The sequence below is a fragment of the Tetrao urogallus genome (assembly GCF_951394365.1).
Source record: "Tetrao urogallus genome assembly, chromosome: 12".
In the NCBI taxonomy this organism is placed as follows: Eukaryota; Metazoa; Chordata; class Aves; order Galliformes; family Phasianidae; genus Tetrao; species Tetrao urogallus.
Window position 1 is genome coordinate 5,903,499 of NC_136825.1, and position 25,799 is coordinate 5,929,297.

At 37.6% G+C, this 25,799-nt stretch overlaps 1 protein-coding gene across 1 annotated transcript in view; it reads right to left on the reverse strand.

Annotated features, from left to right (window-relative positions):
* Nucleotides 1-2,225: 2,225 nt before the first annotated feature.
* Nucleotides 2,226-25,799, reverse strand: part of VAT1L (vesicle amine transport 1 like) — a gene marked incomplete at both ends in the record, with an annotated part of 43,078 nt that continues 19,504 nt past the window's right edge. The window contains 5 exons of the mRNA XM_079541488.1: nt 2,226-2,324; nt 3,176-3,259; nt 23,635-23,829; nt 24,338-24,393; nt 25,473-25,576. Of these exons, the coding sequence (XP_079397614.1) occupies nt 2,226-2,324; nt 3,176-3,259; nt 23,635-23,829; nt 24,338-24,393; nt 25,473-25,576 (538 nt within the window). The remainder of the gene's footprint in view (nt 2,325-3,175; nt 3,260-23,634; nt 23,830-24,337; nt 24,394-25,472; nt 25,577-25,799) is intronic.

Genomic DNA, 25,799 nt, shown 5'->3' on the forward strand with positions numbered 1-25,799 from the left:
TAACTGTAGAGCCAACCATACTGTGGTTTATAACAGAAGAATGGATTTGCTATTCTGCTTGCCCTACTAATTTAAGGCCTTGAGAATGCCACTTTACTGCCAGTTCAAAGGTCACCAGCAATATTGCTCACTTTGGCGTCAAATCAAAATTTCTAGTTATGTTAAGGTTTGTTGCAGGACAACATTGTTACACTAACTGCAAAACAAAATTGGGCATGTTTCCTACTGAATTGTGAAAACTTAATGGCCTTTCTTAAAAGCTCATTGGGCAATTCCCAACACATGGAAAACTCATTGAATATATATTTTTTTCTGCATATTGAGTTCCTGTTTGGGTTTGATATGGCACCGGAAGCCTAGGTAAGTCCAACACAGAAAGAAAATCAACTAGAATGAAATTCTGCTTCAATATATAAGGAAAGCTGAAGTTTGTTTTGACTAATATTTCAACAAAAGCTTTTTTTGGCATTTTCCTCCACAGTTAGTTCTTCTCATCATTTCTGAATTTGTTCAACTGAAGGGAAACTTGCTTAGAATGAACATTCTGCACAATTATCTAGCATTAGAACAGTAGGATGGCAACTTCATGAGCACAGTATGAAGAGATGGACATAAATACTCAGGCAGCAAAAATTAAACAAGTAGGAAAAACAAAACAAAACAAAAAAACAACACAAGAGAATCCTCTAAAACCACACATAAAAGTAATCCAGACTCACAATTACTTTCACACTGAGAAAAGCCTGAGAAGCAATCCCTCTCCCCTTCTGTATATTTTTCAACTTCTATCACTACTACATATTTGTAGAATTAGGAGCACAACTAGCCATGCCTGGAGAAATAACTTCTTTTGCTAAAAATATACTAAAAATATATTAATTCAAAGATACATGGCATTATAACAAGGTCTCTGACTTTCTTTTAGCATTTCTACTGAAGTTGTTTGCAGTTATTTTAAAATGTTTATTTCAACAAGACCACCAAGGACCTGAGTAGCTTCTGTTTGGATAGGTGAAAGTCAAGAAAAAATATTTACTTTTGTCATGTTTAGACACAGTTTCCACTAGTGGGAGGTAGATAGACTAGCTGGTTTTGTATATTTGATCCTTCAAATAATCACAAATATAACCATACACATGGAGCAGAGCTTTGAATAGAATTACTCGCCTAGGTAAAGTTATCCCCATGCATAATTTGTGATGGGATTAAGGTCTAAAAAGTCACTTTTAAAAGGGTTAACTTCTTTAGAAGTTCAGCTCCAGCTTCATAGCTGATCAATACATAGTGATTTAAGAGCAGTAAACTCTGCCAACAAATTCCTTCCACATACTGAAGAGTGATCCTTACTAATGGGATTTAAAAGTTAAATCTACAAATGTTTCGGATTTTAGACACAGATGAGTCAGTGCATCCTTCATAGAACACGATGTTGAACTGTCAGTAACAATGCAGATTGTTCTGGCTCTAAAGTGAGTAGCTAACTGACCTCTGGTGCCTAAAACATATGGGGCGATAACTCAGATCAACAGGAATGCAAGATAGCTGGCACTCTGAATGAAGTGTTTAATTACTGGTGCTGATGGCTAATATGATTATACGATACTAATCAGAGTCTGTCTGTCAATTAATGCACAATTTCAGATTCCACAATTCAAAATGAGGTATTTTTGAAAATGAAGACAGGATTGCTTATAAAATGAGGAAGCGTGATAAAGGAAAATAAACTTACCATTTTTGAAACTTCTATCTGTGGTTCATAAAAGGAAAACTACTTTAACACTGAAAAATTCACAAACTTAAGAATCCTCCCTCCAATTAGCAGAATCTTCAATACAGCAAGTGGGCAATACTTTTTGTTACTGTGGTTGTCAACTTGCAAAAAAAAGCTCAACCCTCCAAATAACTTTATGCAAAAAGTTGGAATTTGCATGAGAAAGATGCCCATCTAAAATTACACAGTAAGTTAATGAGGCTTTTAAACTGAAACAGAAAAATCCATGGGACTCCTACAGGGAAACTGGGTATTACACAGGAATGTCATAATACTGCACTGGATGAGAATGGCACTTGAGTTCAAAACAATGATCAACAGCTCATAGCTCAGCTGACTGCAGACAAATACAACACACACTGTACTACAGCATTTGTTCACTGATGCAGAGAATATTTCCCAGTCTTGTTCCCTTCTACTGAATCAATCATTCTGCTTCCATCACCTCTGGCTGTTACTGGATGAATGGCATGCGCTCTTTATTCTCATTGTCCCCTTCGTGATCTTCTTCCTCCTCTCCAGCCTCACTTGTCTCTGTGCTGTCGTTGGCCATCTACAGGATGAAAGATGAAGAAAATCAGAGCACCTATCACACGGTTTTACCCAGTCTTGTTACTGTTTGATTCACCTGATAAAATGACTTTAAAAATGGAAGAAGTCATGGATGCAGCAAGAAAACAGATGTTCTGTCAGTACAAAAGTTTTGTTGGTATGACATCACTTTCAGTTAGAACTGTGAACTGTTCCCTCAAGGATTACAGCTGAATTCTGTAACTGGAAGTTGCTTTTAGGACAGTTGCACAAGTGGACTTTGATCTGCGTACCTATCATAGAATGGCATTAAGACTCTCAGAAAAGAAACACAGCTATGTAGGACGTTCACAAAATGTAAGTAACATGCTCTTCCAGAGATAGACAATATGATTCTTTAAAGCAGCTAATGGATGGGAAGTGTTTAGATACTTAGAGAAGAAAATAATTCCTAGCAGAGGTACTCCCTACTTCTGTATGAAAGCACTTCTGTGTTCGGACGCTGAAGTAATGTGTCTTTTTCTGTTCAACCTACTTATTAAGACAGGAATTTTGTATTCATTAAATGTCTGTTTTCTGTCACAGGGACACAAATAGATTTGGTAGTTTTATCCTGATTTAGGAAGGGCAGGCACATTTCTGGAGAGGGAGATGTCTATGCTGCATAGAAATTTAACTGTTGGGAGTGCAGGAGTTACAACTGTGTTTCACCTTGGATTAAAAATATAAATTATAACTATGGGTTCTATTTAGGTGCTATGGATTTAGAAGAAAACAGTATACAAGAAAACTGTAAGGGACATTTCTCCAAATGTCACTACCACGCTTTACCTTGTGAGACTGTACGCCATGTATGTAGTGCTTTGCACTCACCAGGGGAGTGGGTGCTTTCTCCACATCCAGAATTAGTTTTCCTATGTTACCTCGGTCATGGATTCTCTGCATGGCCTCCTTCACCTGAAAGAAAGATAAGATATTGATAATTTACAAGCGCACGTTTATAGAAAATCCTGATCACCTTTCTTCAAAATCAGCAGTATGTGTGAGGCACGCTATGAGCAATGCCATTCAAAGTGCTGCTTTAAACAAAATGAATATGGTTAAACATCTTCCAGTGGCTTTTTAAGGCTTGACTTTTGCCTTGTGATTGCCAAAATGGGATACAAAGCTTAATGACAGTTTCTGAGTAGAGTACCTACATAACAGTACTGCAGTACAAAAGCTGAGGTGAGAAACAGGATCAGGGAATTAATCTTGACAGGTTGTTCATTAGATTAATTTATTTTCCTCTTTGCAAAGTATTTGTGAAGAAATTTTACTTTCATTGAAAATGTGAAATATTTTTCTAATTGACCTATGATGGTTAATTATATCTTTTGCTTTCCTACAGAAGGAATGCCATATCCAGGCAGTGGCTGTGAGAGACCATGCTGGCTCTAATTGCATGATTGAGTATTTTTTTCCTTTGTCTTTCCCCACATTTTTAATTGTTTCTTTTAATGAATACTGTCTTACCAATACCAACAGACATTTAATAACTGGCAGCAATTAGCCCATATAAAAAAGGAACAACAACTTCTTATGAATGCTCTGGAGAGGAGCTTATTTTTATGTGCAGTTTTAGAACTCATGGGGTCTCAGTGTTGATGAACTGACATTGCATGTGTGTTTCACTGAATATCCAACGTGAGGCATGCAGAATACTACTAAATCACTGGAAATTGGAAGATGTCAAGAATTCCTCACTGTCATGGTGGAAAAATATCAGAAAACTGAAAATAAAGGCCACAGAAAGGCTTTGCCATAGCCTTACCACACTTTTTGCTGGCATAACAGGATATATTGAGGCAAGAAAGTTTTATGTTAATAGGATCTGCCATCTGTGACATATTTCTACTGGCTATTTTAAGAATAATGGCATAGAAGCTAGAAACAAAATGCTGACTTGGGAACACGTGGGTCCCACAGTACATTAAAAGCTTGAATTGAGGTCCATGCACCCAAGATCATTAGTGAATGTCCAATACAGGAGGTGGTATGACATTTCTGAAGACACTAAACAAATACAGCTTTCAAGCTTCAATTAAATTTAATGGATACTGGGCACAAAATGTCTTTACCATCTGTCAGCCTTATTCTGAAAGCTGGCTGCAGTGAACTCAATATTACAATTTTAATTTTACTGAGTGGTTCACTCAATTAGTAAATACCAGACATTAAAAAAAGTAAATCTGATAGAACAAAAGAAAAATTGCAATGATGAAAAAAAACTAATAAGAAAAAAATACTGTCTGACAAATTAACCTTGGAATACACTGTTGTATGAATTCCACTGGATAAAAGGTTGACTCTGTATGTTGACCAAAAACCACAGTAACTTTTTCTTAAACAATACCCATCTAAGTAACCCACAACAGCACTTCTGTAACATGGGCAGTATTCCCTTAACATCCAACAATGACTCCAAAGCAGCAGCTATGTTATTTTGTAAATGTTGTTAGCCAAATCAAGCTTTCAGGGGTCTATAGCACAGCATAAATACACAGATGTGATAAAATTGGAGAAATCAGCAAACACATTTACCCATCTTTGAAATTTATTACCAGAACATCATGTAAAAAGCAAAGCATGTGACACTGATTTTAATCTGTACCATATCACAGTTCACAAGGCAAATCTGAGAAAATGTGCTTTCCCTGCATTTTTCACAAGCATGGTATTGAGTTTAAGACTCTGGAGAAAGGTTCAGTGGTTTCCAGTACACTTGTAAGTAGCTTTCAAATGTAAACAGCAGGCATAGGAAAAGGGAACAACACACTCTTTAACAATAACAGTGGCTATGGGATCCAGGTGGAAACATTAAAATACATTAAAAAGAGAAAAAAATAGTTTGATTCAACATCAGCATCCTTCAGTGTCATTTTCAACTTGCCTACCCAGTTCATCAAATTCTGTCCCAATGCAATACCATGAGCTGTTTTATAAATGAGTAATTCTTCTATTTTAAAGTTTATGGCTGCTAATTCAATTATTCAACCAAGACTGCAACTGCTTGTTTCCCAACACACCTGAATATTAAAACTCTAGAGAACACTGTAGAGAAGAGAGCATTAAAAACTAAACAAGCATGGTTACAGTTTGCTGTTCTGTGCACATTCCAAAAGCATTTGCTTTTCCATGTGAACTCTGACGTGCTGAATTTAGTTTGATTCAAAAGAGACATCCCTTCCAGCGGGGAGGATCAAGAGGGCTTCCCTCTTCTTCAAGTCCCTAAAGTACTTTTCACCAATTGTACTATTTGTATTTGTCATCTTAAATCAAAGTGAAGGAACCACATTTTTTTTCTACATGGATGAGTAAATTCAGTTTCTCCTTATGCAGTATCATCACCTTGGACTGGAAACAGTGCAAGGGTGCAATTCCTAATTTAAAGAGTTTCTATTGGAATAAAGGACAAATTTTCCATTGTCCTTTCAGTGTAACTCACTCCTTACAGTGGTTGTGACTGAACTAATGCTGAATTACAGGAAATTATGCTGAGAAAGCATAACATTCACATGATACGTACAATAAAGCTGCACTGGATTCTGAACCGTTTTTACACATTAGTGAACAATGCGAAAATACTTTCAAATTTCCACGTTATTTGTCTAAGGAAATTTGTCAAACTTATTGCTGAAAAGAAATAAAAGCCATGCAGTCCCACAAACCCAACATAAACCCTCCTAGGCAGCAAGAGAAGAAATCAATTAATAATAGAAAGGAGAAATTAAAGGAACCGAAGTTTGCCTTTTCCCCCAAACACAATTCACACTTCTGCATCATATTCTTTTAGTTTGATGTATTGTATTTTTAAACATTCTCTGCAGCATAAATAGCTTTCCATATCTTTTCAGTCTAATGAAAAATGGTAATAAACACAGGAAAAGGAATTTTCAAACCCAGTTGGAAACAATTTGCATTTGCTTTAGGGAGTATCCTTTCATAATTGAAGAAACAATTTTGAGCAAGCGTGTTTCTCCCATCCCTTTCAGCCTTACAAGTAGCACAGTTGTGGATAATTTGTTAAATATCCCCACTGAGCAGTGACAATAAATCTGGTAATTAGGATCTATGTAATAACAAGTCACAGTTACGAGGCCCTGTGAGAAACACTCAAAACTCGTCTTCCACCATAACTCCCCAAGTGCCACACGCTCTCTGAGCTCTGTGAGCACTCACTGCATTGTGCCAGCATTACAGGCTATCAAGCAGCTTTAACATCGCTTTGTAAATTTCATCCATTAACACACACTTGCACATTTAAATAGATGTTGTGCTACCAATACCCAAACATAAATCTTCAGAGAAGTCTTGATACAAACACAGGCTAGAAAATGACAAAGGCAGCAAAGACAGCCTGCTGTGGGAAAGACTATTCAGTGGTATTTTCCTGAGGGGATGTTATGGCTGGGATCTCAAAGTTTCTCTTGTACCACAGCCATTTCTGTCCTACTATATTGTGTATCACACTGAGAAGAGCAACAATTACTGCCAACAGATCTTGGTAGGAGAGGAAAGGCATAAACGCCTTCACATTGCTGGTCAGAAAATGTTCTATTTATGATCCATTTCTGTATTTGGCTCTTAAAAGAAACCAGTCCCAGGAGTAAAATAAGAGTCTGCAAAGCTGTGCACTGTATTTTTTGCTATGCCAGTACAACACACTGGGGACTTTAGTCCCGTATTCTTAATAGAGATGTTTAGTGGCTAGAAACAATAAATGCCATGGGTAGATTTCTTAGCGTGTCGTTAAAACACAACGGTTTTATCATCGTATGCAGTGCTGTTCAGCTCAGTACTATCTGGAATTTTATCAAAACTTTTAGTGAAGTTGCGTGTTTACTTTAGGAGAGCAAAATCTGCAACTGAAAGACACCAGTGCAATAGAAAAATGGATATTCTTTTACCTGCATGAGGTTGAATGCAGTTTATTGCCCAAGCTGTCACGGTCACAGTCTCATCTTTGCAGGCTTTGTCCTTAACCCTTCGCTCTTACCCAAGGCACATTTACCAGATAGCGGCAGAGCACTTGTACTTCATTTTCTTGAGCATCTCCAGCAATAGTGATAACCTACCATACTCACCAACTGTTCTATTCCCTGTAGCATCACCTGCTGCAAAGGAGATCAGCGCCCAAATGTGAACAGTCCCCACTACCAGACAGGCACAGTGGAACACAGCATTCACTTTATGATCTACAACCGTATTTTTTTCTCTTATTATTTCCACACCTTCTGGTTCATTATCGCTATTTATTTCCACAAATCATCTCAAGGAATCACCTTCTGTCCTCAGCTTACACACTGAAAATGTCCAAGCCTGCCAGCATGTCACATTAAGGCTGTTTCCCTCCAGCTCTCTAATATTCCCCGCAAGCCTTGGTTCACCATAAGTTGGTTGTACATCTAGGAAAAGATAAAAAATTTTGGTTATCTCATGAGATCTTTCTAACACTCAACATGGCCTTTGATTTGGTGCTGCTCCACAAAATAAGTCCAAAATCTACTTTGGAGTGCTACTGCTATGCCGGCAAGGAAAGCACACACACAAAAAAAATTGAAGCTTCTTTTTGAGGAAAATTTGAAATATTTTGTGTGTGGGAACAAATTTCACTCCCTGTTCCACTGGCATAATTTTCCTGACATCGCTAAGTTGCATGTGGATGAGAAGAGCAGCTGTTAGAAGGATGGAAGTCTCAGCTGATAAAGGAATATTACCAGTGATCAATCAGCTTCCACTACATGAACATGCATTCTGTAAATGGCTGTTATCTTTCAAACACCTTTTTTTTTTTTTTTTTTTTTTTTTGGCATGGAACAGTGTTTTCTGATTTCTCCAAAATCAGGAGAGCATGAACTTCCCATCAGGAGAATTCAGAATTTTCCACATGAAAGCCAAGAGAGCTTCCTCATACAACTCATCCTGCCCTGCTACAAACAGCTAAACAAATAAGAAATTTAGCTCTGTGCAGGCTCGCTCTCTGACAGAAAGAAGAGCTGCTGGCAAAAACATTCCTTACCAATAATTAATTCCTCTCTATCTCACTGCCGTGTGTCAGCGGAGCCTGCAACTGCATCATGTCTGCAAAATCACATGGACAGGATCTCCATGGTGACAGTGTCACGCAGTGTGCAAACATCAGCTGGCTAGTCAAGGTTACTTTGGCAACCCAAGTGTCACAGGTAATGATCCAAATCTTCTTCAGATTTATGCTAGAATCATCTGAATTAAAAACTTGTCTGTTTCTCATTTTAGGACCGGTTCTGCTCCATTGCTGTTTCATAACAGCCTCTATTTTCATGAGCTATCTCCATTAGCATTACAAACATTAATATCAATAGTATTTATTTAAGCATCATTTGTATGCAGTAATGAAGAAAAAGATGCACGCTGCAGACTATTCTAGCTGAGAGACCCCATAAGCAAAGCACTTCATACTACAGCTTTCATAAGTGCCATGAGGCAACATGATTTTTATTATCAGAAGCACTGCTGTGGTCTATTAAAGGCTATGCTGTCTTTAATATAAACTGTGAGCTGCATTATAATGGCAGATGCTCCTCTCAGATCAGAAGAATTTACCTTCACGTCACTGGCATATACAGGCTTCCACACAATGTGGCAGTCCATGCAAAGAAAAATCCTATGTAGTTTCTGTCTTCTGGTTTATGTTTTTTAGCTTTGGTCTGTGGAAAGCAGGAAGCTCATGGAACCAAGGACAATAATTCCCGAGCTTGCTGGTAGCTCTGAGCAGAGCAAACTGATATTCTTCCCTATGCAGATTTTGCCAGTGCTAGGCCACGGGATGTAGAGAGCAAAAGTATATCTTCCTTTAGGCTGCATTTGCAACAGCCCTGTTAGTGTGGCTTGTGCTAAGACCAGGGACAGAAATCTGGTGCTCTGGATGCAGCCCTCCTGTACTGCACACAGTGAGCAGCTGCTGAGCTCCCCAGCACTACGGACTGCGTCTGCCTGCTCCTCAAAGTGACTTCTGTCAAAATGCAGTCCTGTTGTTTTGCTGGCACATTTCCTCCTCCTCACTAATACTGACATGTCTCTCCCACGTTAATGCAACATGATTTAGTGAAATAATATTTCACTATGCCACACATTGAATTCTTTTAAGCTTTTTTTGGTGAGTTTGCAGTGTGTTTCTTTCTCAGGCTGTCTTCCATACAGGTTTTTGTAAAAGAGCTGTTTAAGTATGGTTACTGACAATCGACACAGGTATCTGGTCAAAAACATCCTTTTGCTCGCAGGCATTGTTTTGTCTGGGAGAGGGTATTGACCACAGCACACTTTCATGGGAACAACTTGCATTCGTAAGAGGAATATTCTGCTTGCACCACGTAGCAAACAGCTAGCAGAAGAGTGCTTCTAGTACTTGGCTGCTGTAACAATAAATGTGGTATTTACAGGGCTCTGAATAGTCTCCACTCCTGCTTGTGTCAGTTCTTACCTCAGAAATCAAGGACTGACCATATGAAGAAGACACAATGATCTTAAGGTACCTGTGGCCCAACAGCTACAGGGAAAAAAGCGTGGAGAAAACTGAGATACAATCAAAATTAATTGCTGAAGTGCTAAGAAATTAGTATAGTCAGCAATTTTTTGATCTGTTTAGAGAGTTAGAGAACACGGGAGGAAGATAACTTGGGCTATGGAAGCTAATACATCCATCATCCTGCTAGTACTCATCTGAAACCAAGAATGATTTGAATCTGACTCACCTGTTTTCTGCTGTCACCCTGAACTTTTGCACCAGTGTCTTTTCCTGTATACATGCAAACAGAAGGTCATTTTAAAATCCCTTTCATTCCTCCATTGCTATTCCCAGCTGCAAAGAACAGCTCCAACATCCACTCCCTCCCGCTGCCCGTCAGCAAGGAGAGACCTTTTCGCTGGAATACCTTTTTGCCTCACTGTATGTTGCCATAGCAACAAGACTAAAACCAGACCCAAGATGAGAAAAATGTCAAAGGAATAAAAACTGATGCTACAGGCAAATTCTGACTCAAATCCTTCCTTGGCTACCGAAGAGATCTGTTACATTATATGTTTTTTACATGGAGAACTACAGCTGCACAACTGTACTGTTCACTCTTGCCTTATTCCAACAAGCTCCTGCTGACATCAACGAGTATTTGTTTTTGTCTTGATGAAACTCAAAGAAAAAGAGATTTAAAGCCTCGCAATTACAGAATAACTGAACCAAATCTTACCAGCTTTTACTTATGAAGTCAATGGGAACAAAGCAGAAAAAAGAAAGAACCAATATCAAATTAAATATTCATAACTACGAAATAGGACCTAGATTATAAATCTGGTGGGAGTTCTTCCTACACAGCAAGCAGGGGAAAAAAGACTTTGAAGTTGGATCCACCAACACAGAGACTTCTTCAACAGTTAAAGGCCAGCATTTCGGTTGTAAGACAAGTACTGTAGAAGGAACATCTCTATTAGGCTATGTGTATTACCTCAGAAGAGCCTGCAGAACGACAAGGCAAGCAAATATTGATTTGAACTAGCACAGTGTAGCCTCTCATTATCACTTATTATTTGCATAAGCTTGAAGAAAAAGGAAATCTTTTGCAACAGCAATTAATACTGTAAAAAAAGTTACCTTTTTAGTTTCAAAGGGTGTTCTCTGAAGGGAGATTTGGTGAAAAAAAATCCCCAGAACACAGACTAGAAGAAAAGCCACATCTTGTGAACCAGCAAGAAGCTTTCAGAATTCAATGGTAGAATTCTTCAGAGTAGCAATAAAGCCAGAACTCCTGAATACAGATCTTCAGCCTTCTGTCTAGTCAATAGCTAAATACAATCATATCAACTCTAGGGTGAGATTAACCAATCTGAAAGTGAGCACAGCGTTATGTGGAAGAGACAGAACTACTGTGATAAAGAGTTCCTCAAACTCACTGATCCCTCCCTCCTGCACTGTGCTTCTGGTTGCTGCTATATAGTTGTGAGCCACTGACTCACAGCTGCTGCCTGAGTTGCTGGGAATGCTGATAGAAATTAAGGTAGCATGGCCCCAGATTTTACTAGCACATCAAAGCCCGCATACAGGATCTTAGAACTGGTCACCTTTATTCCCTTTATTCTCTCATTCTGAGCAATAACAGGTTATACTAAGCTGCAGCCAACTATTCACATAAGGATGCCCCAGATACCCCTGATTTTGGGATATTCAAAAGTGAAGTGGTTCACGTTCCACTCCAGCAAAAATCTGGTTTGCTGTGGAGCAGCAGCAGTTCTCATGCTGTGGAGAAGTCCTTTGGCTGCAAAGGAGTTTTGGCAGCAGCAGACAAAAGAAAGAAGCCCTTTGTATTTGGTTAACATGGAGCAGTCTCTTGTGTAAGTGAAATTCAAATATGAAGTTCAGTTTGGTCCGTTTCATCACAATGTCTTCACAATTTACAGCAGGAAATAGTTTATGACATTTATCACCTTGCAATTAAAAGCAGATATTTTATGTTATTATCGATTATCGAGCTCCATAACATAAGTTTTTAAACTCTTGCCTCAGCCATGTTGCCTTGTGACCTCTTTGAAAAAATATTTGGAAAAAAACTGCACCAACCCACTAATATGTCTCATTCATTCTCTCTTCCATAAGCATATTCTAATAGTTAAGAGAGTCATGAAACTCCCCCTCCTCCACTCCCCCTTACATACCCTTAATTACAAGCACACTGCTTTGTGCATTGTTGTCTTTCTAATTATAATGCCCAGACTGCAGAAGGTCAACGTTGTTGGTTTCCTCAGCACAGCCTTGCAGCAGCAATCCTGTCTGCTTGCTTCTCTGTGGGAAGCTGGCAAACAGAGATCTCTCTTCACACACAAGTGAAAGATTAGAGACAGCCTTTCTGGAACTGTATTGTTTCACAGCCATGTGAGAACTCCAAGTCTGAAATACTTCCAGAATCACAGTGTTTCACACGCACTGTCTAGACATTTGCAGAACACTTTTCAGAAACAGAAGAATCTTTTTCACTATATTCCTAATTGCCTCCAAAAGCAAACTAGCTGCAAGGTGATCTAAGTCAATGCATGCCTTAACTGCCTCTGGGCAAATGGATGGATGTTGCCTCATGGAGTTAAAAACACATCAGCTTGCACTACATTAGGTGATTCTTCAATATGTGCTTGCATACATACAGTTATGCCAGATGACAACTGAAATGAGAAACACTAAATTCTTCTCTGCAGGACTCCATCGAAGCAACACTTAGGACTGTCACTACTTTGCCTTGCAGTAGTTACCTTCCTTTAATACAAGTATGGAGAACGAATTATTCTCTATTCCAGAACTACAACATAAAATACTCCCAGACTTGGAAACTAAACTTACTGGTTACAAAATAGAGCAGACATTTAGACTTCTAGACAATAGAGATGTAATCATTAAAATGACTTGACGCTATCATTTCCAAAGTCTGGGAAGCTCCATACACAAATCCACCAACTAGGATCAGATTACACGAGCACATTAATTTTGTGTCAAAAAACACAAAATTGTTCTTTCACAACAATGGATGCTCTCCAATAAACTCCCTCCCTAGACATTAAGTCAATTATGTAGATTCTTGAATCTCAGTGAGGTAAATACCAAAGGACTCTAAAGATCCAAATGAAAAAATATTTCTTCTCTATTTTCTTGTTTAAATTTTTTGGTTTCACGAAGTAGTGCCATGAGGATTGCAAATCTAATTACTCTTAAGTCATAGTCATATTTTTCCATTATTCAAGAAGCTCTCTAAGCCAGATCTGACCATTGGGTGCTGCTCTATACCTTCATTAAAATTCTACATAAGCGAAACCAAACAGCACAGATACATTAAATTGTTTTACAGTTGTAATATTAGACAGTGTGATTTGTGCTTATCCTCATCTTGAGCTGGATCAGTTAACAGTAAGACTGAAGTCATTCATCTAGGTAAGATGAAAGGTATTTGAGTTTGTTGTTTACCAGACGAGTTTACAATATATTTTTCAGTCCCATTTGCTTTATTTGTTAATGTTTTTTATGGCACAGTTAAAAATGTTTCATTCTGAGACGCTGTTAAAGATTTTTAACCCAGTACCAACACAACTGATTTAGTTTACAATTTTAATGGCCATGCATGAATACTCATTTGACTTAGTATTACACTGACTGAAATCAAATTGCTATGCAGTTCATAGGAAGGAAGCTAAAGCATAAGGCTTTGTGTAACAAAACGCCACCCATTCAGCTGAGACAGCTTCTAATCTAATTCAATTAGGTGTTGATGTACCAAAACTTCAAATGGTGTGTATGAGCTAGTTCAAGAAAATAGGCAAGAACTTCAAACAAACAATGAATGAACAACAGAAACGAACCGACCCAACCAACCAGCATTTCATGACTTCTGCTGAAGAACTGAAAGGTTATACCCATTCTCTTCAAGAAACTCATGCAGGATGTAACCATAAAAGATAATACAGTAAAATGTATGTTATTCCCAAGATTGGATTTTGTTTTTTTTTTTTTTTTGTGATGGTTAATGAACTTTACTATGTTACACCAAATGTGTATAAACAAGGATTTGAAGCTGCCTGTGATGAGCTAAGGCCTAGTTTCTTATTTTTCATCTTTTTTTTTTAAGATACAGTCTACATTCCCAAACACATGCACTTTAATACCACATCCAAAAACAGAACTTTAATACTCAAACCAGCATACTGAGTAAAAACAGAACAGCTGAGAGTCAGATGCTCAGCTGAAGACCCTAAATTATGCTGCCTATTTTATTTGAGTCAGTGATTATAATGCATAGATCTTCCCTACAAAGTATCTTTGTGTTCATTCACAGCAGGCTATACATATATGTGTAGGAACACTTTACTATTAACAATACATCTGCTCTGCTGCCTTGGTGTTAATTGATATCACTATCTGTAACAAGCAATAATATCATTAAAAAACTGCACTACCAAATAAAACTCCCAATTATCACATTAAAATTGGACTATATTACTCTAAGAGATGCCTTTAAGTGTAAGAGTAATTTTGCTCTTAAAACTCATCTATGTTTAAAATGATTAAGAAGGATTTATGAGCCATTTTCATTAGGTGAGAACATTCATCTTGATTAATGACTGTTATGCACCAACTTAAAATATTATTTTGGATCATTCCATTTTACTCAGGGTAAAATTACGTGAACCAGAAAAGTAAACTTGTTTCCAGTGAAAGCTCCCTATTGCACTCAGAAAAACATAATACAGGGAAGTAATGCTGAAAGCATATTACCTGCTAACGTCTATCACCGTGGTAATTTTGCAGTCTCACAAATCATTTCATTCTATTCTGCTCTATTGAATCTTTCTGCTCACTATCAGCCATGGAAAATGGCCAGGGGACCAATGCTGCCAATGTAGCATCTTTTAGGCAAAATGGAGTATTTAAATGTGAGTATAAAACAAGTGGCTTCTATTCTCTATTACTTCATAAAATAAAAGTTCCATAAATTGTTTTCAAACAGCAAAAGAAATCTCTGTGAAACTCTTTTTTTTTACATTTTGAGAATGGCTTAAATTCTATGGCATAAACAGTAAAAATGAATTGTAAGGCAAACACGTTTGAGTCGAACATCCAAGATAAATACAGAATAAACATCCTCTTATCGCTCACAGTTCTGTCCTTGGTGTCTAAATATATCCACTGTGCTCTGGTGAAGCTCTCCTTAGCTAGGTCTCATTACTTCTTTGCAAGGGTACCATATCATCATGTCAGTTTAATACGCAGGGAACGGGTGCCAATTTGTTACTTAAAAGCCAGCTAATGTACTTCAGTAAGCAGACTACTCTTGTAAAATATTGCTTCTTCACAATAATTAATCAGCAGCTTGCTCCATTTAACAGGTTTGTTTCTTCCAAGAAGTGACATACTAGTTTAACACACATACAATCTCCTGTTGCTAATTTAATTAAGTGGAAGCACGTGACTAGTTTATCTTTAATAGTGCACACTTTCCTCAGCGGAACCTATCAGTGCTTTCCATGTTATTTCCTTCACTGTTTGTTTTTTTCTGCCTCACTTTATTCATCAGGAACTGAGTCTAGATGTTATTTTCTGACCTGCCATTAGAGAAAGCCATTATCTCTGCAGCACAGAAGGGCAAACAAAAATGGCAATCTGTCCTGACCCAAAAACACGTACCATGACTCACTGCTGTACTTCCAATTTCCAATGTCTCATGTCTTCTAGAAAAGTACTTTCTGCCTGTGTATCTCCATACTTAATTAATTCTTAGCAGAGTGCTTACCAAGTAGATTAGAAAAGTACTGTAGCTGCGGGCTGTGTTTACATTAATTGAAAGTTTCAGTCTCACACTAGTCAGGTTCCAACTTTGTAACAGCAAATTTGAATACAGAATCAATGCTTATCAGAAATATTGCTAAAATAATTTTTCATGTCTGCTACTCAATTCCAAAACATCAAGATATCGTTCCTCTGCAACTACCCAGCTTACTGAAACGTGTCTAATTCTGAAATGAGAGCCCCTAGTGCCTGCTCTGAACCACAAAGGCCCTCAGTGATACTGAGACAGAACCGAGGGGCTCGGCTGCTGGAAGCCAGAACTGGCAGGCAGAGATGTCAGGCTAACCCAAGAGCTTTCCACTAACATGCAGTGTAACATCAGGCAAGTGACATCACGCTCTGCTTTCTTATCTATCTATTGAACTAATATTCTAATATGAATATTCTCAGTATATGTAAAGCAACATGATGAAGACTCTAGATGGCAAATCTTTTTGTTTATGCACACAGGTAATTCAACTGGCAGGCTAGACAATGCAAACCATTTCAGAAGCTGTCAAGAAAAAAATAAAAAAAGCACAAAATTAAAATAAATTACTTTTTAAATTACATTCCATTTACGTAGCTGGAATTTTACGCAGCGTTTACAAACAATATGTAACAATTGGAAATAACTGACTTCAGCATACATATTTAACAGACTTGACAAGTGAAGTATGAGTTCCCTAAAACGGCTCATTAACCCAACCCTATTTTGTGGTAATCACAGCTAATATTGCGTATCTGAGGTGTTACAATGGACTCATCCTTAAGGCTTTTCTTCTTTCTTCTATCTCATGCTTACAACAAAATCACGGTCATGTTACATTGCTATCAGCAGTGTGTGAAACCAAAGAAACTACTGGGTTATGTCACCACACAGTGATACAGCCAGGAAGGGCAGAAGGAATTAGGAAGTAATACAAACTCCTGTTAAACAGCATTGCGTGGGGAAGAAAAGTAAATTAAATTATATAAGTATTTGCTAGGAATTAAATTATTCGTGTAAGAGCAGCAAGGAGTCCATAATCAGGTATGCACAATGCTTTAGATGAAAAAAACTGCGGTGTCTAATTAATCCACAGTACTTTTAAGGTATATTTTTTCCTCCAAAGTACAGCTTGCTCCTCTACACAATATTGCACTGAAATTATCTGGAGTTTTAATTAATATTTACTTAAGAGTAAGTATCTTGGGGAAAAAAAATTGCAAAGTCTTCATTAAAAATCACCTTACTCATGGCTCAATTTTCATAAATTTGGAACCTGTGTTCATTACATATAATGTTAATGAAATAAACTTTAAGTGAAATAGCTTTCCCTTACTCTTCCCGTACTTTAAAATACAATTAATTGAGTGTAATTCAATCATGAACACAGAAGCAAGCTACCCTGAACTACTCAAGCTTTTTTTCTCAGTTTGCTTTTCCCACACTCATACTTTGAAAAGATGACTGGGGGAATCTGATCAATGTTTTTAAATATCTAGAGGGAGGTGGGAGATAAATGGATGGGCCCAGACTCTTCCCAGTGGTGTGCAGCAATATGACAAGGAGCAATGGCCTAAAACTTGAACATAGGAAGATCCATACAAAGATATGGAAGAATTTCTTTAGGGTAAGGGGGATGGAGCCCTGGAACAGATTCCCCACAGGGGTTGTGAAATCTCCCTCTGTAGATATTTAAGATTCATCTGAATGCCTGCCTGTGTGAGCTGCTGTAAGGCACCTGCTTTAGCAGGGGGGTTGGACTCGATGATCTTGAGGTACCTTCCATCCTCTGCAATTCTGTGATACTGTGACTTGTCTGTACACAGAGAAACAACAGTAATATACAGATAAGGCATTTAAATTTACTTTGAGCTACAGATGTTTATTTTATACCGGCAAAGGGAACAGAATCTCACACAGAGGGAAAACAACGTTCTATGGCAGCGCAAAGGACAGAATATAAGTAGAGCTAATACCTGTACATCAGAAAAGCTGTTCACGAACAACTGTAATTGTAGTGCTATCAAGGAAATATTTGTGCTATGAGAACAAGCAGACTTTGCATTCTAATGTTAGAGAAGTAATAGCAGCAAAGGAAACATCAAAATGTTTGTGGGAGTTTTCACTTCATGAAACATTATCCTTTTTGTGTATTTAGTGGTGGGTTGTTATTTTTTTTATTAGGGAACTTCCATATTTATAATGATATTCTACATTATTTTGTATGCTTAGAAGAGTAAATGCAGGATCTAAATGAAGCATTTGACTTCAAATATGGGCAGAGAAAGGTGTCATTTCTTCAAGTGAGGAATTTGTTTTCATCTAGCAGATAAAAGGAAAGTAACAGCTGCACAAGCCACTATTATAGTGTCACTACAGGAAAGGAAAAAAAAGGCACAAGATGACACTTAGTATTAATAACAAGGTGCCAGCCTAATCTGATGTTACCAGATTATCCTCTTACTATGTTAGGAGTTATTAATGTGTTGGTTTTCTCCATGTCCTCCCGTATTGATACATGAAAGGCTTTTTGCCTTAAAGCTAAGATCACTGAAAGGCATGATGTGTCTTTGATGAAATTAAAGTCTTTGCCCCAGAGGAAGGTAAGGGGGTGTCACTCTTTTCCTAGCATGGGCCATATGGTTTTTCTTTTTTTCCTAGAATACTGTTGATGTTTAAAAGCATGCACTGAAATTGGTGCTAAACAATGCATTCGGCAAAAGAATAAAAGATTTGCAATATCTGAATTCCTTGAAGAGATTGGGCAGTGCTAAAAAAAGGTATGTTGTGATGGCTTTGCCCTCACCAAAACACAGTACAGAGGGAAAGTGTTCTTCAGTCCTCTTTCTTGCCATGGGATTACAACTTGGCAAGACTGCAATCTTAGATGTAAGGTTTCTACTGTTTTCTTTCGCATGCTCATAACACTGAAAACTCATGCAGAAAATGGAAAAATATATGAAAATTAAAACACATGAGAAAATGATTCCTTTAGAGGAAAATACGGTATCAGCAGATATTTTATAATGATATCACAATGCGATCAGTTGCACTGCCCTCCTTTCAGGTTTAGGCTCTTAAACACAGCTTGATTTTGCTCTAGCAACTTACTACAGCAGAAAGCTCTGGCTCCAAGACAGAAGAATCACACTTGTAAAAAAAATAATACTTAGAGCTGGCTAGACTTGCAGCAGCTCTTATAGTGATTCAGGATGAAAAATGAGACTGATGATGCAGTGATCACTGCAAATTGAATTAATATGTGCCTTTCCACTCAAACACATTTGATGCACTGACCATGAGGCACAGTAATTAGAGTCTGCTGAAATGTATTTAGTGCTTTGATTCCACCAACTGCAATCACAGCTGAGTACCAAAGTATACTCCTGAATCTAAGCTGCAGTTGTTGCACTACCATTTGCAAACTAAGGAGTTGGTCAAGATATTATTAGTACATCATCACTACAAACTCACGACATAGGGTAACGTTCACTGCCTAATACAAATACAAGGTACTAGCCTGATGTAGAAACATTATCAGATTACCCTCTTAGTTTTTTTTAAAAGAGTAAGTAATATCTGTGTTCCACACATTTCAGGCTTTTCACCATTCCTACAGCAGTATGGGTCTTTGATACCATTACCACTGCATGAACAGTGTACTCCTTTACCTCACTTCAGGCAGAAGGAGACAATGAATCCTCCTGCACACAAAACTGATCTGTAATCAGCATGCTTTTTTATAATATCAGTAGTCACCCACATGGACAAAAATATTCCAGATTTAAAGACTTTCCAACATACCAAAAAATGATTTTTGAAGCAGGTAGCCTAGTGTGAGGAAAAGGGGCCTACAGATAAGATGATGACACATCCTATATTTTCCACTGTCACTTTCACGACAGAATGGCAGTTCTGTTTTACATGTTATCATTGCTACTCTTAACTGCTGCAAGTCCTACAGAAAGCACTTGTATCTTATATGTCTATAACCTGCTCTACCTTAAGTATGTATTTTCTTCTGCAATAATAAAAAGCTGAACAGAATTTTGATAGAAAAGTGCAACATGTACATGTTGTTCAACACACCAGATTTTGTAAGAATCTCAAGTTTTCATTCTACTTAATAATCAATCTGGAATAATCTACTGTGTAGAGCTGATGATACAGACCCTCCAAGGAGGATGCTAACTCTCAAATACAAATTGATCAGAACAAAGACAAGTGGCCAAATGCAAATTAAAGATTAGATTTGTAGCTATTGACAAAGAAGCAACCACAGAACTCAGCAAGTATGCACTGAATACTAATTCTGCTTTAAACTCTACTATTTCTGATGAAATACAATCCTACCAGACACTTAGCTTTTTACTGCACAACAGAATTTAAGCATGCCCCATCTATAAATTATCTGGCATTTTAAACACTTGACAGCATGAACAAATAGCTACAAATCAGCAAGACTTACACAGCAGCTGATCTACTCTATGATTTTGTTCATCTCATGAAGAATAATTCCTCAGTTAGACTTCCATCTGAAAATATCTGTGGACTGTGTTATTGTTTTTCTTAGTTAAATCTTTCATCAATTACCATAATTAAATGGCCCTATCATCCTAATTGAGAATATAATTTTCTTTAGTAGGCTTTATGGATATAAATCTGAGATTAAAAAAAGTAACCTTCCTAAGCCAACACCAACTGATAATGCAGTGACACAAATAGTTCTACACCATAGGAATAGTCCATAGTCTAGAACCTGAAGTCTTTTGAATCAGTAATTGGATGCACTGAAGAAAATTAAGTCACTTCCAATTCCATCCAGAGCAAGTTCTGTCCCACTGCTAAATTTACTCAAGCAGACTGTACTGAAGAGGCAGGGTAATCCTCATCCTAAACAAAAGCCGATGAACCTAGGAGTCCTTTTACCGACTTCCAGAGCATTTGGACAAGGAACAAAAAGACAAATCAGAATGCTGGAAGAGGTTACATCCTAATTGGAATGACCTCCTTGACACACAGACAAGCCTTCACTGCTCAACACAAATAATAGGAAGGTAAGACTGCATAACAATTCTTGAACACTACCTTGAATATTAATCAGCAATCAATGAGACATCACTTCATCTGTTCTACAATTTGACAGGGACATGAGATTTGTTTTATGATATGCTTTCGGATGAAACCCAATTCTGAGTTAATATTTGCAGAAAGAATACATGAAAATAAACACAGATGCAAAGTTAATAAAGCATGACAAGCCTTTCATATGTAGATAAAAACTTTTCTGTATGTGATGACACAACTAGGTATTTAATATTAAGCATTAGGAATGGTGTCCCATGGTTAAAGCTCCTTTGAAATTTTTCCTTTTTATGTCAATTAATGGATTCGACCTGAACTCTCTGAGTCAATTTCTAGTCAGAAGACAAGTGCATTCTTCCATGAGCCTTTGGAGAGGGTGACATTCTGCCACAAAAAGCTAGTCAAAACATTCCTTTCCAAATGCCATGCTGGAAGTCCATGTCTGTCACTCTCACTCAAATGCAATTATTCTCAGTGCTCCTAAGGTCAGGATATTTCCTCAGGAAACAGCAGTGGTAAAAATTGTGGTTGTACTGCTTGCTATCTAATGAACAAGACTGAGAGCAATCAAATGAACGTGGACATTTCAGGAAAATCGGTCTCACTCAGTAGGGAAGGAAAAGCAACCAAATGTCAGAGTACATGGCCAGAGGATGCTACAGTTACATTTAAAAAAGAAAAAAAAACTTCTCAGAACAAAAACATGCATCAACCTTTCCTAACTCTGACTCCAATTAGTCCTCAGCTATGACACACTTTTCTGTGCATCATATTAACTTCATCTTGAGAATACGACCTAAGTTACTTTTATACTTACAAAAATGTATATCAAAATGATCACGCCCAGAATAAATAATAATTCAGAAATACTTTGCAATTGATTTTTGACATCTCTGGTTCTGTTACATCCCTGAATATATAGCCAATAATTTCATTGTAAATTGCCCAGATAGCTCATGAAAAATGAGCAGGCGTGATAAATGAGTCTAGTTTTCTAGACTGCACTCTTTAACAGATGTATTTACACATTTTACAATCTAATGCTAGGGATGGTACATGGTACTGCCAAATGTTAGATGAAATGTTATCAAACAAAAGTCTCCCAGCAAATTCTCATCATGTTTGCTATTAAGATCAGCCTACCATGTGTAATTTTTCATGTTCTAGCCTGAAATATCTTGATTAAGAACACTGTTACTATACTTACGATCCTTTTCTTAGGATCAAATTCGAGAAGTATATGAACAAGAAATTGCAGAATGCCTATCTAGCCTTGTGCCACTTGAATTCTTTAAATGCTTTGTAAGGTTATTTACTAAGTAAATAATGGAAACCACATAGAAAACCAAAATGTGAATGCAGTTCTACTTTAGAGTGCTCTTAAAATGCTCTCCCATTCAGACAAGGACAGAGTGTTTTTATCTTGCTCGAGCTCTGAGCCAGATGCTTTTAACCACAACATCTGATTTCTCTCCAATAGTTAGCCATTTTAGTGCAATCGCTGAGCTGAGTGCCACTCTTCATGTCACTGGCTGGTAAAGCTACAGCACTACATAGTTGCTTGTTAATGACAATGTAAGCAGACATTTTGAACAAACAGTAACAGATTCTTCAGGAAAGATACAGATCAAGGCTTCCTGGTGAAGTTGTAATTCCTCTCTGTTTTGCTGGAGAGGAAAAAACAGAGTCCATACACTGCTGGATCATTTGCATCTCCTGGGAAACATGAAGTGCTGTGTTGGGGCACATTAGGAGCAGTTGTACAGATAGGATGAAGATGCTCACAGCTCCCTTACAAGCATGACCTGGGGCAGTATGCACCTTCTTCTCATAACACCTAGCCATGCACCTTGAAGCCTCAGTGAACTTTGCAGTGCATCCTGCTCCATGAACAGTCTAAGGCTATGGAGCCCCAACACAGTCCAGTATTCTTTCCCTGTATCCATCACAAGTTCTTCAGTGCCACCTGAATAATCAACAAGTTGGCCTCCAAACGCTAACTGCAGGCTATCTGGAACTGTAATACATTAATAATAATAATGCATTTTGTTATGTCTGATGATTACTGTTTCCTCACGGATGCATGATAATACAAGCTGATGTACTAAGACAGCCAGAATTTTGTCACAGCACCTTCTGAAGAGAAACCGTGCAACTACCATTCACATTCTGCATTCTTAAGTGATCACAAACCTTAACAACGTGTCAGGCTGAGCACACTTCGCAGACAAATAAAACTGAATCTAGTGGTGCTGCTATAATCATGGCATTTCTTTGTACATTAATATCTGCTCGTGCCTCTGAAAACATTTATGTTCATTTACTGTCATTTTAAGTACAAGTGTTTCAGGTGATAAAAGTTTTCTTTGGTCAAGGAGCTTGTCACTACACAGGCTATGATCAGATTAGTTTGTTTGCATTTCTCTAAGGAGAACTGAGTAATTAGAAGGGAAAAAAAATAAAATCACTGGAGCATTAACTTACATTTAAGAGAATTCTGATTCAACTTTCTGTAATACGTGTTCAGTACTTTCCTGAAAAGCTTCAAGCTTGTGAGGTTTGCAAGCACAAACCAGAAGTAAAGCTTATGTACTTGATCTTCTCCTCAAAGTAGGTTTTGTTTTCAATTACAATATCTGCATTTCATGCTGCACTACTTAGTCGCAAATTTCATGTGCTTAGGAATTAGAAACAATTTTCTAAGATTAAAAACTCACTTTTCTTAGTATTTTGAAGAATGTTGCACAGAGAGTTTGGAACTCCAGAAATATTTACTAAAGAAATCTGTGAATGCAGATTTAAAACCAATTTTGCATCCAACAATGCATATACATTAAAAAAAAAAACAACAACCCTCAACAGGTGGAAATAAATTTTTGCTCCTACCTCTTCCAAAGCCCATAATGAATCAACTACAGGCTTGATCTTCTTACTGTTATATAGATTTAGGAGTTTGTCCATCACAATCTTGACCAGGCTACCTCGATTCTGTTTGAAAAGTAGGTTCAACAGAGAAAATCCAGCAATAACTTTGTTCTCCTCATACAGCTTGATAGGATTCACTTTCTCAACCTGCCACCACTGGAAAGGAAAAAACAGCAGCAAGGTAGAGAAACAATCTTCAGAAATTATACTAAAAAGTTGAAAAAGAAAACTATCTATGCAGATATGCTACATGACTCATCTGTCAGTTCTCAAATAGCAGCCAAGACAAGTGGTAAGGATTTTATTTAACAGGCTAAAAAGCAGGTAGCTAATGACTGACATGCAGAAATAAAACTCATTTTTGTGTCAAGCTTTAGGACTCGACACTAGAAATAATGGATCTCCCATCCTTTGAAAGCAGCTCTTGACTGTTCTCAAAACAATGAAACCATACACTGCTTATCCAGCTTTGTTTTTACAGATGTATGTCTGGTAGATAACAGCTTAAATATGCATCATACACAGATTCAATTCCTGTATAGCTGTCATATCAGAATAAAACGTGTCAGACCACAGTGCAGCCATAAAACTATTTAGCAACATCGTTCAGAGAAGACTGAGGTTAGAGGAAAGCAGAGTGGAATCACAGTGCTGGGACACTTACTGATTTTGCAAAACTGAAGAAGCTTTTTGTCTCCCCAGTAACCACGTTAGATGAACCTGTAAAAGATGAGTACACAGACACGACTGACTACACGCTGACGATCAAACCATTTATTGTAAGTAGATTTTTTTCTATTCCAAGACAATTTCTTTCAAAGCCAGGAACAGGTTAAGTGCTATTAGTCATTCTGATACCATTCTCTTCTGCAGCTCTTCATTTATTCCCAATAAAATAACATTCATCTCTATAATTACACAGGATTGATCACCACAGTGATATCCTCTCTTCCATCAACAGATAAATATATCCGACCATCAAAGGTCAGACTACTACAAGTCTGAACATACACATACTGTTCATTTCAACCTGATAACAAACACAACAGAAATTCACTGGCAGGAACTACATAACAAACAGGTTGGGTTTGTACACTCCACGTAGATACCTGAGTGACAGTGTTCCCTCATTGTTACTGCCACTGGATGTGAGACCAAGGAAGCAGAAATGCTTTTCGGCGATGCCATTGCACCTCCCACTACAACAGAGATATATTCTTCATTTGCAGAATTGAGCAATCCCTTCAGCTGACTCCTGTAAGCTGACTGTGGTGGCATTACCAATAAACAACAAGGCAACCTGGCAGAACTGCAGGCAAGATGTGCTTACTCAGTATGTGAAGCACTCAGTGTGCAATTCGGAATTTGGTAACAGAAACCCAGGCTTGAATTCCTCAAAGTCATGCCAACAGAAATGACAGATTTCTCTCTGAAAGCCTCCCCTAAGGTTCCCTCCTGCTCTGTGTTTGAGCTGTTAGGCCTCAGTGTGATTCTTGTGGTGCAAAGAATGAGAGATCCACGCTTGCTCCTAAGCTCTTCTTGCAGAATTCAGCATTTAATTATCTGAAACACATTTATTTTCTGATTTTTTCTTTTAAGAATTTCTTTGTATTAGCTATTGTTTCTCAATAATTTAGCCTATGCTTATCTACTCCAAAATCCTTGACTGGAAATGGTTGAATCAAGAGAATATCACGTGGTAGCCATTCATATAAATATCCAGTTTTGGAATGAGTGGCTGAGATGATTTTAAGCTTAGCGAAGTTTTAGTTTTGAAAGATGTACCTGCTTTCACTCACCATATAAAATGTAGGTCCCAAGTGGCTTGAGAAGGCTGAGGCCTTTCCCGGTATTTTCTCCACACAGACAATCCAAAACAATATCTACCCCTTCTGCTGAGATTCTGAAAAAACAAGAAAGAAGCCTCACTTTGCAATAGGATTCACAGGAATTTAAGTCTTGCAGTGATCCTTTGAGAAATGTATTGCTGTGCCCAACTAAATAAGTCAGTATTTTAACAGATAGAAGATAAAGGAAAACGCATTTTCTCTTATTTATCTGACAAGTAAAACAAAAAAGACTTTTTTTTTCACTAAGATTTTCTTATTAATTCCACAGTTTTGTCA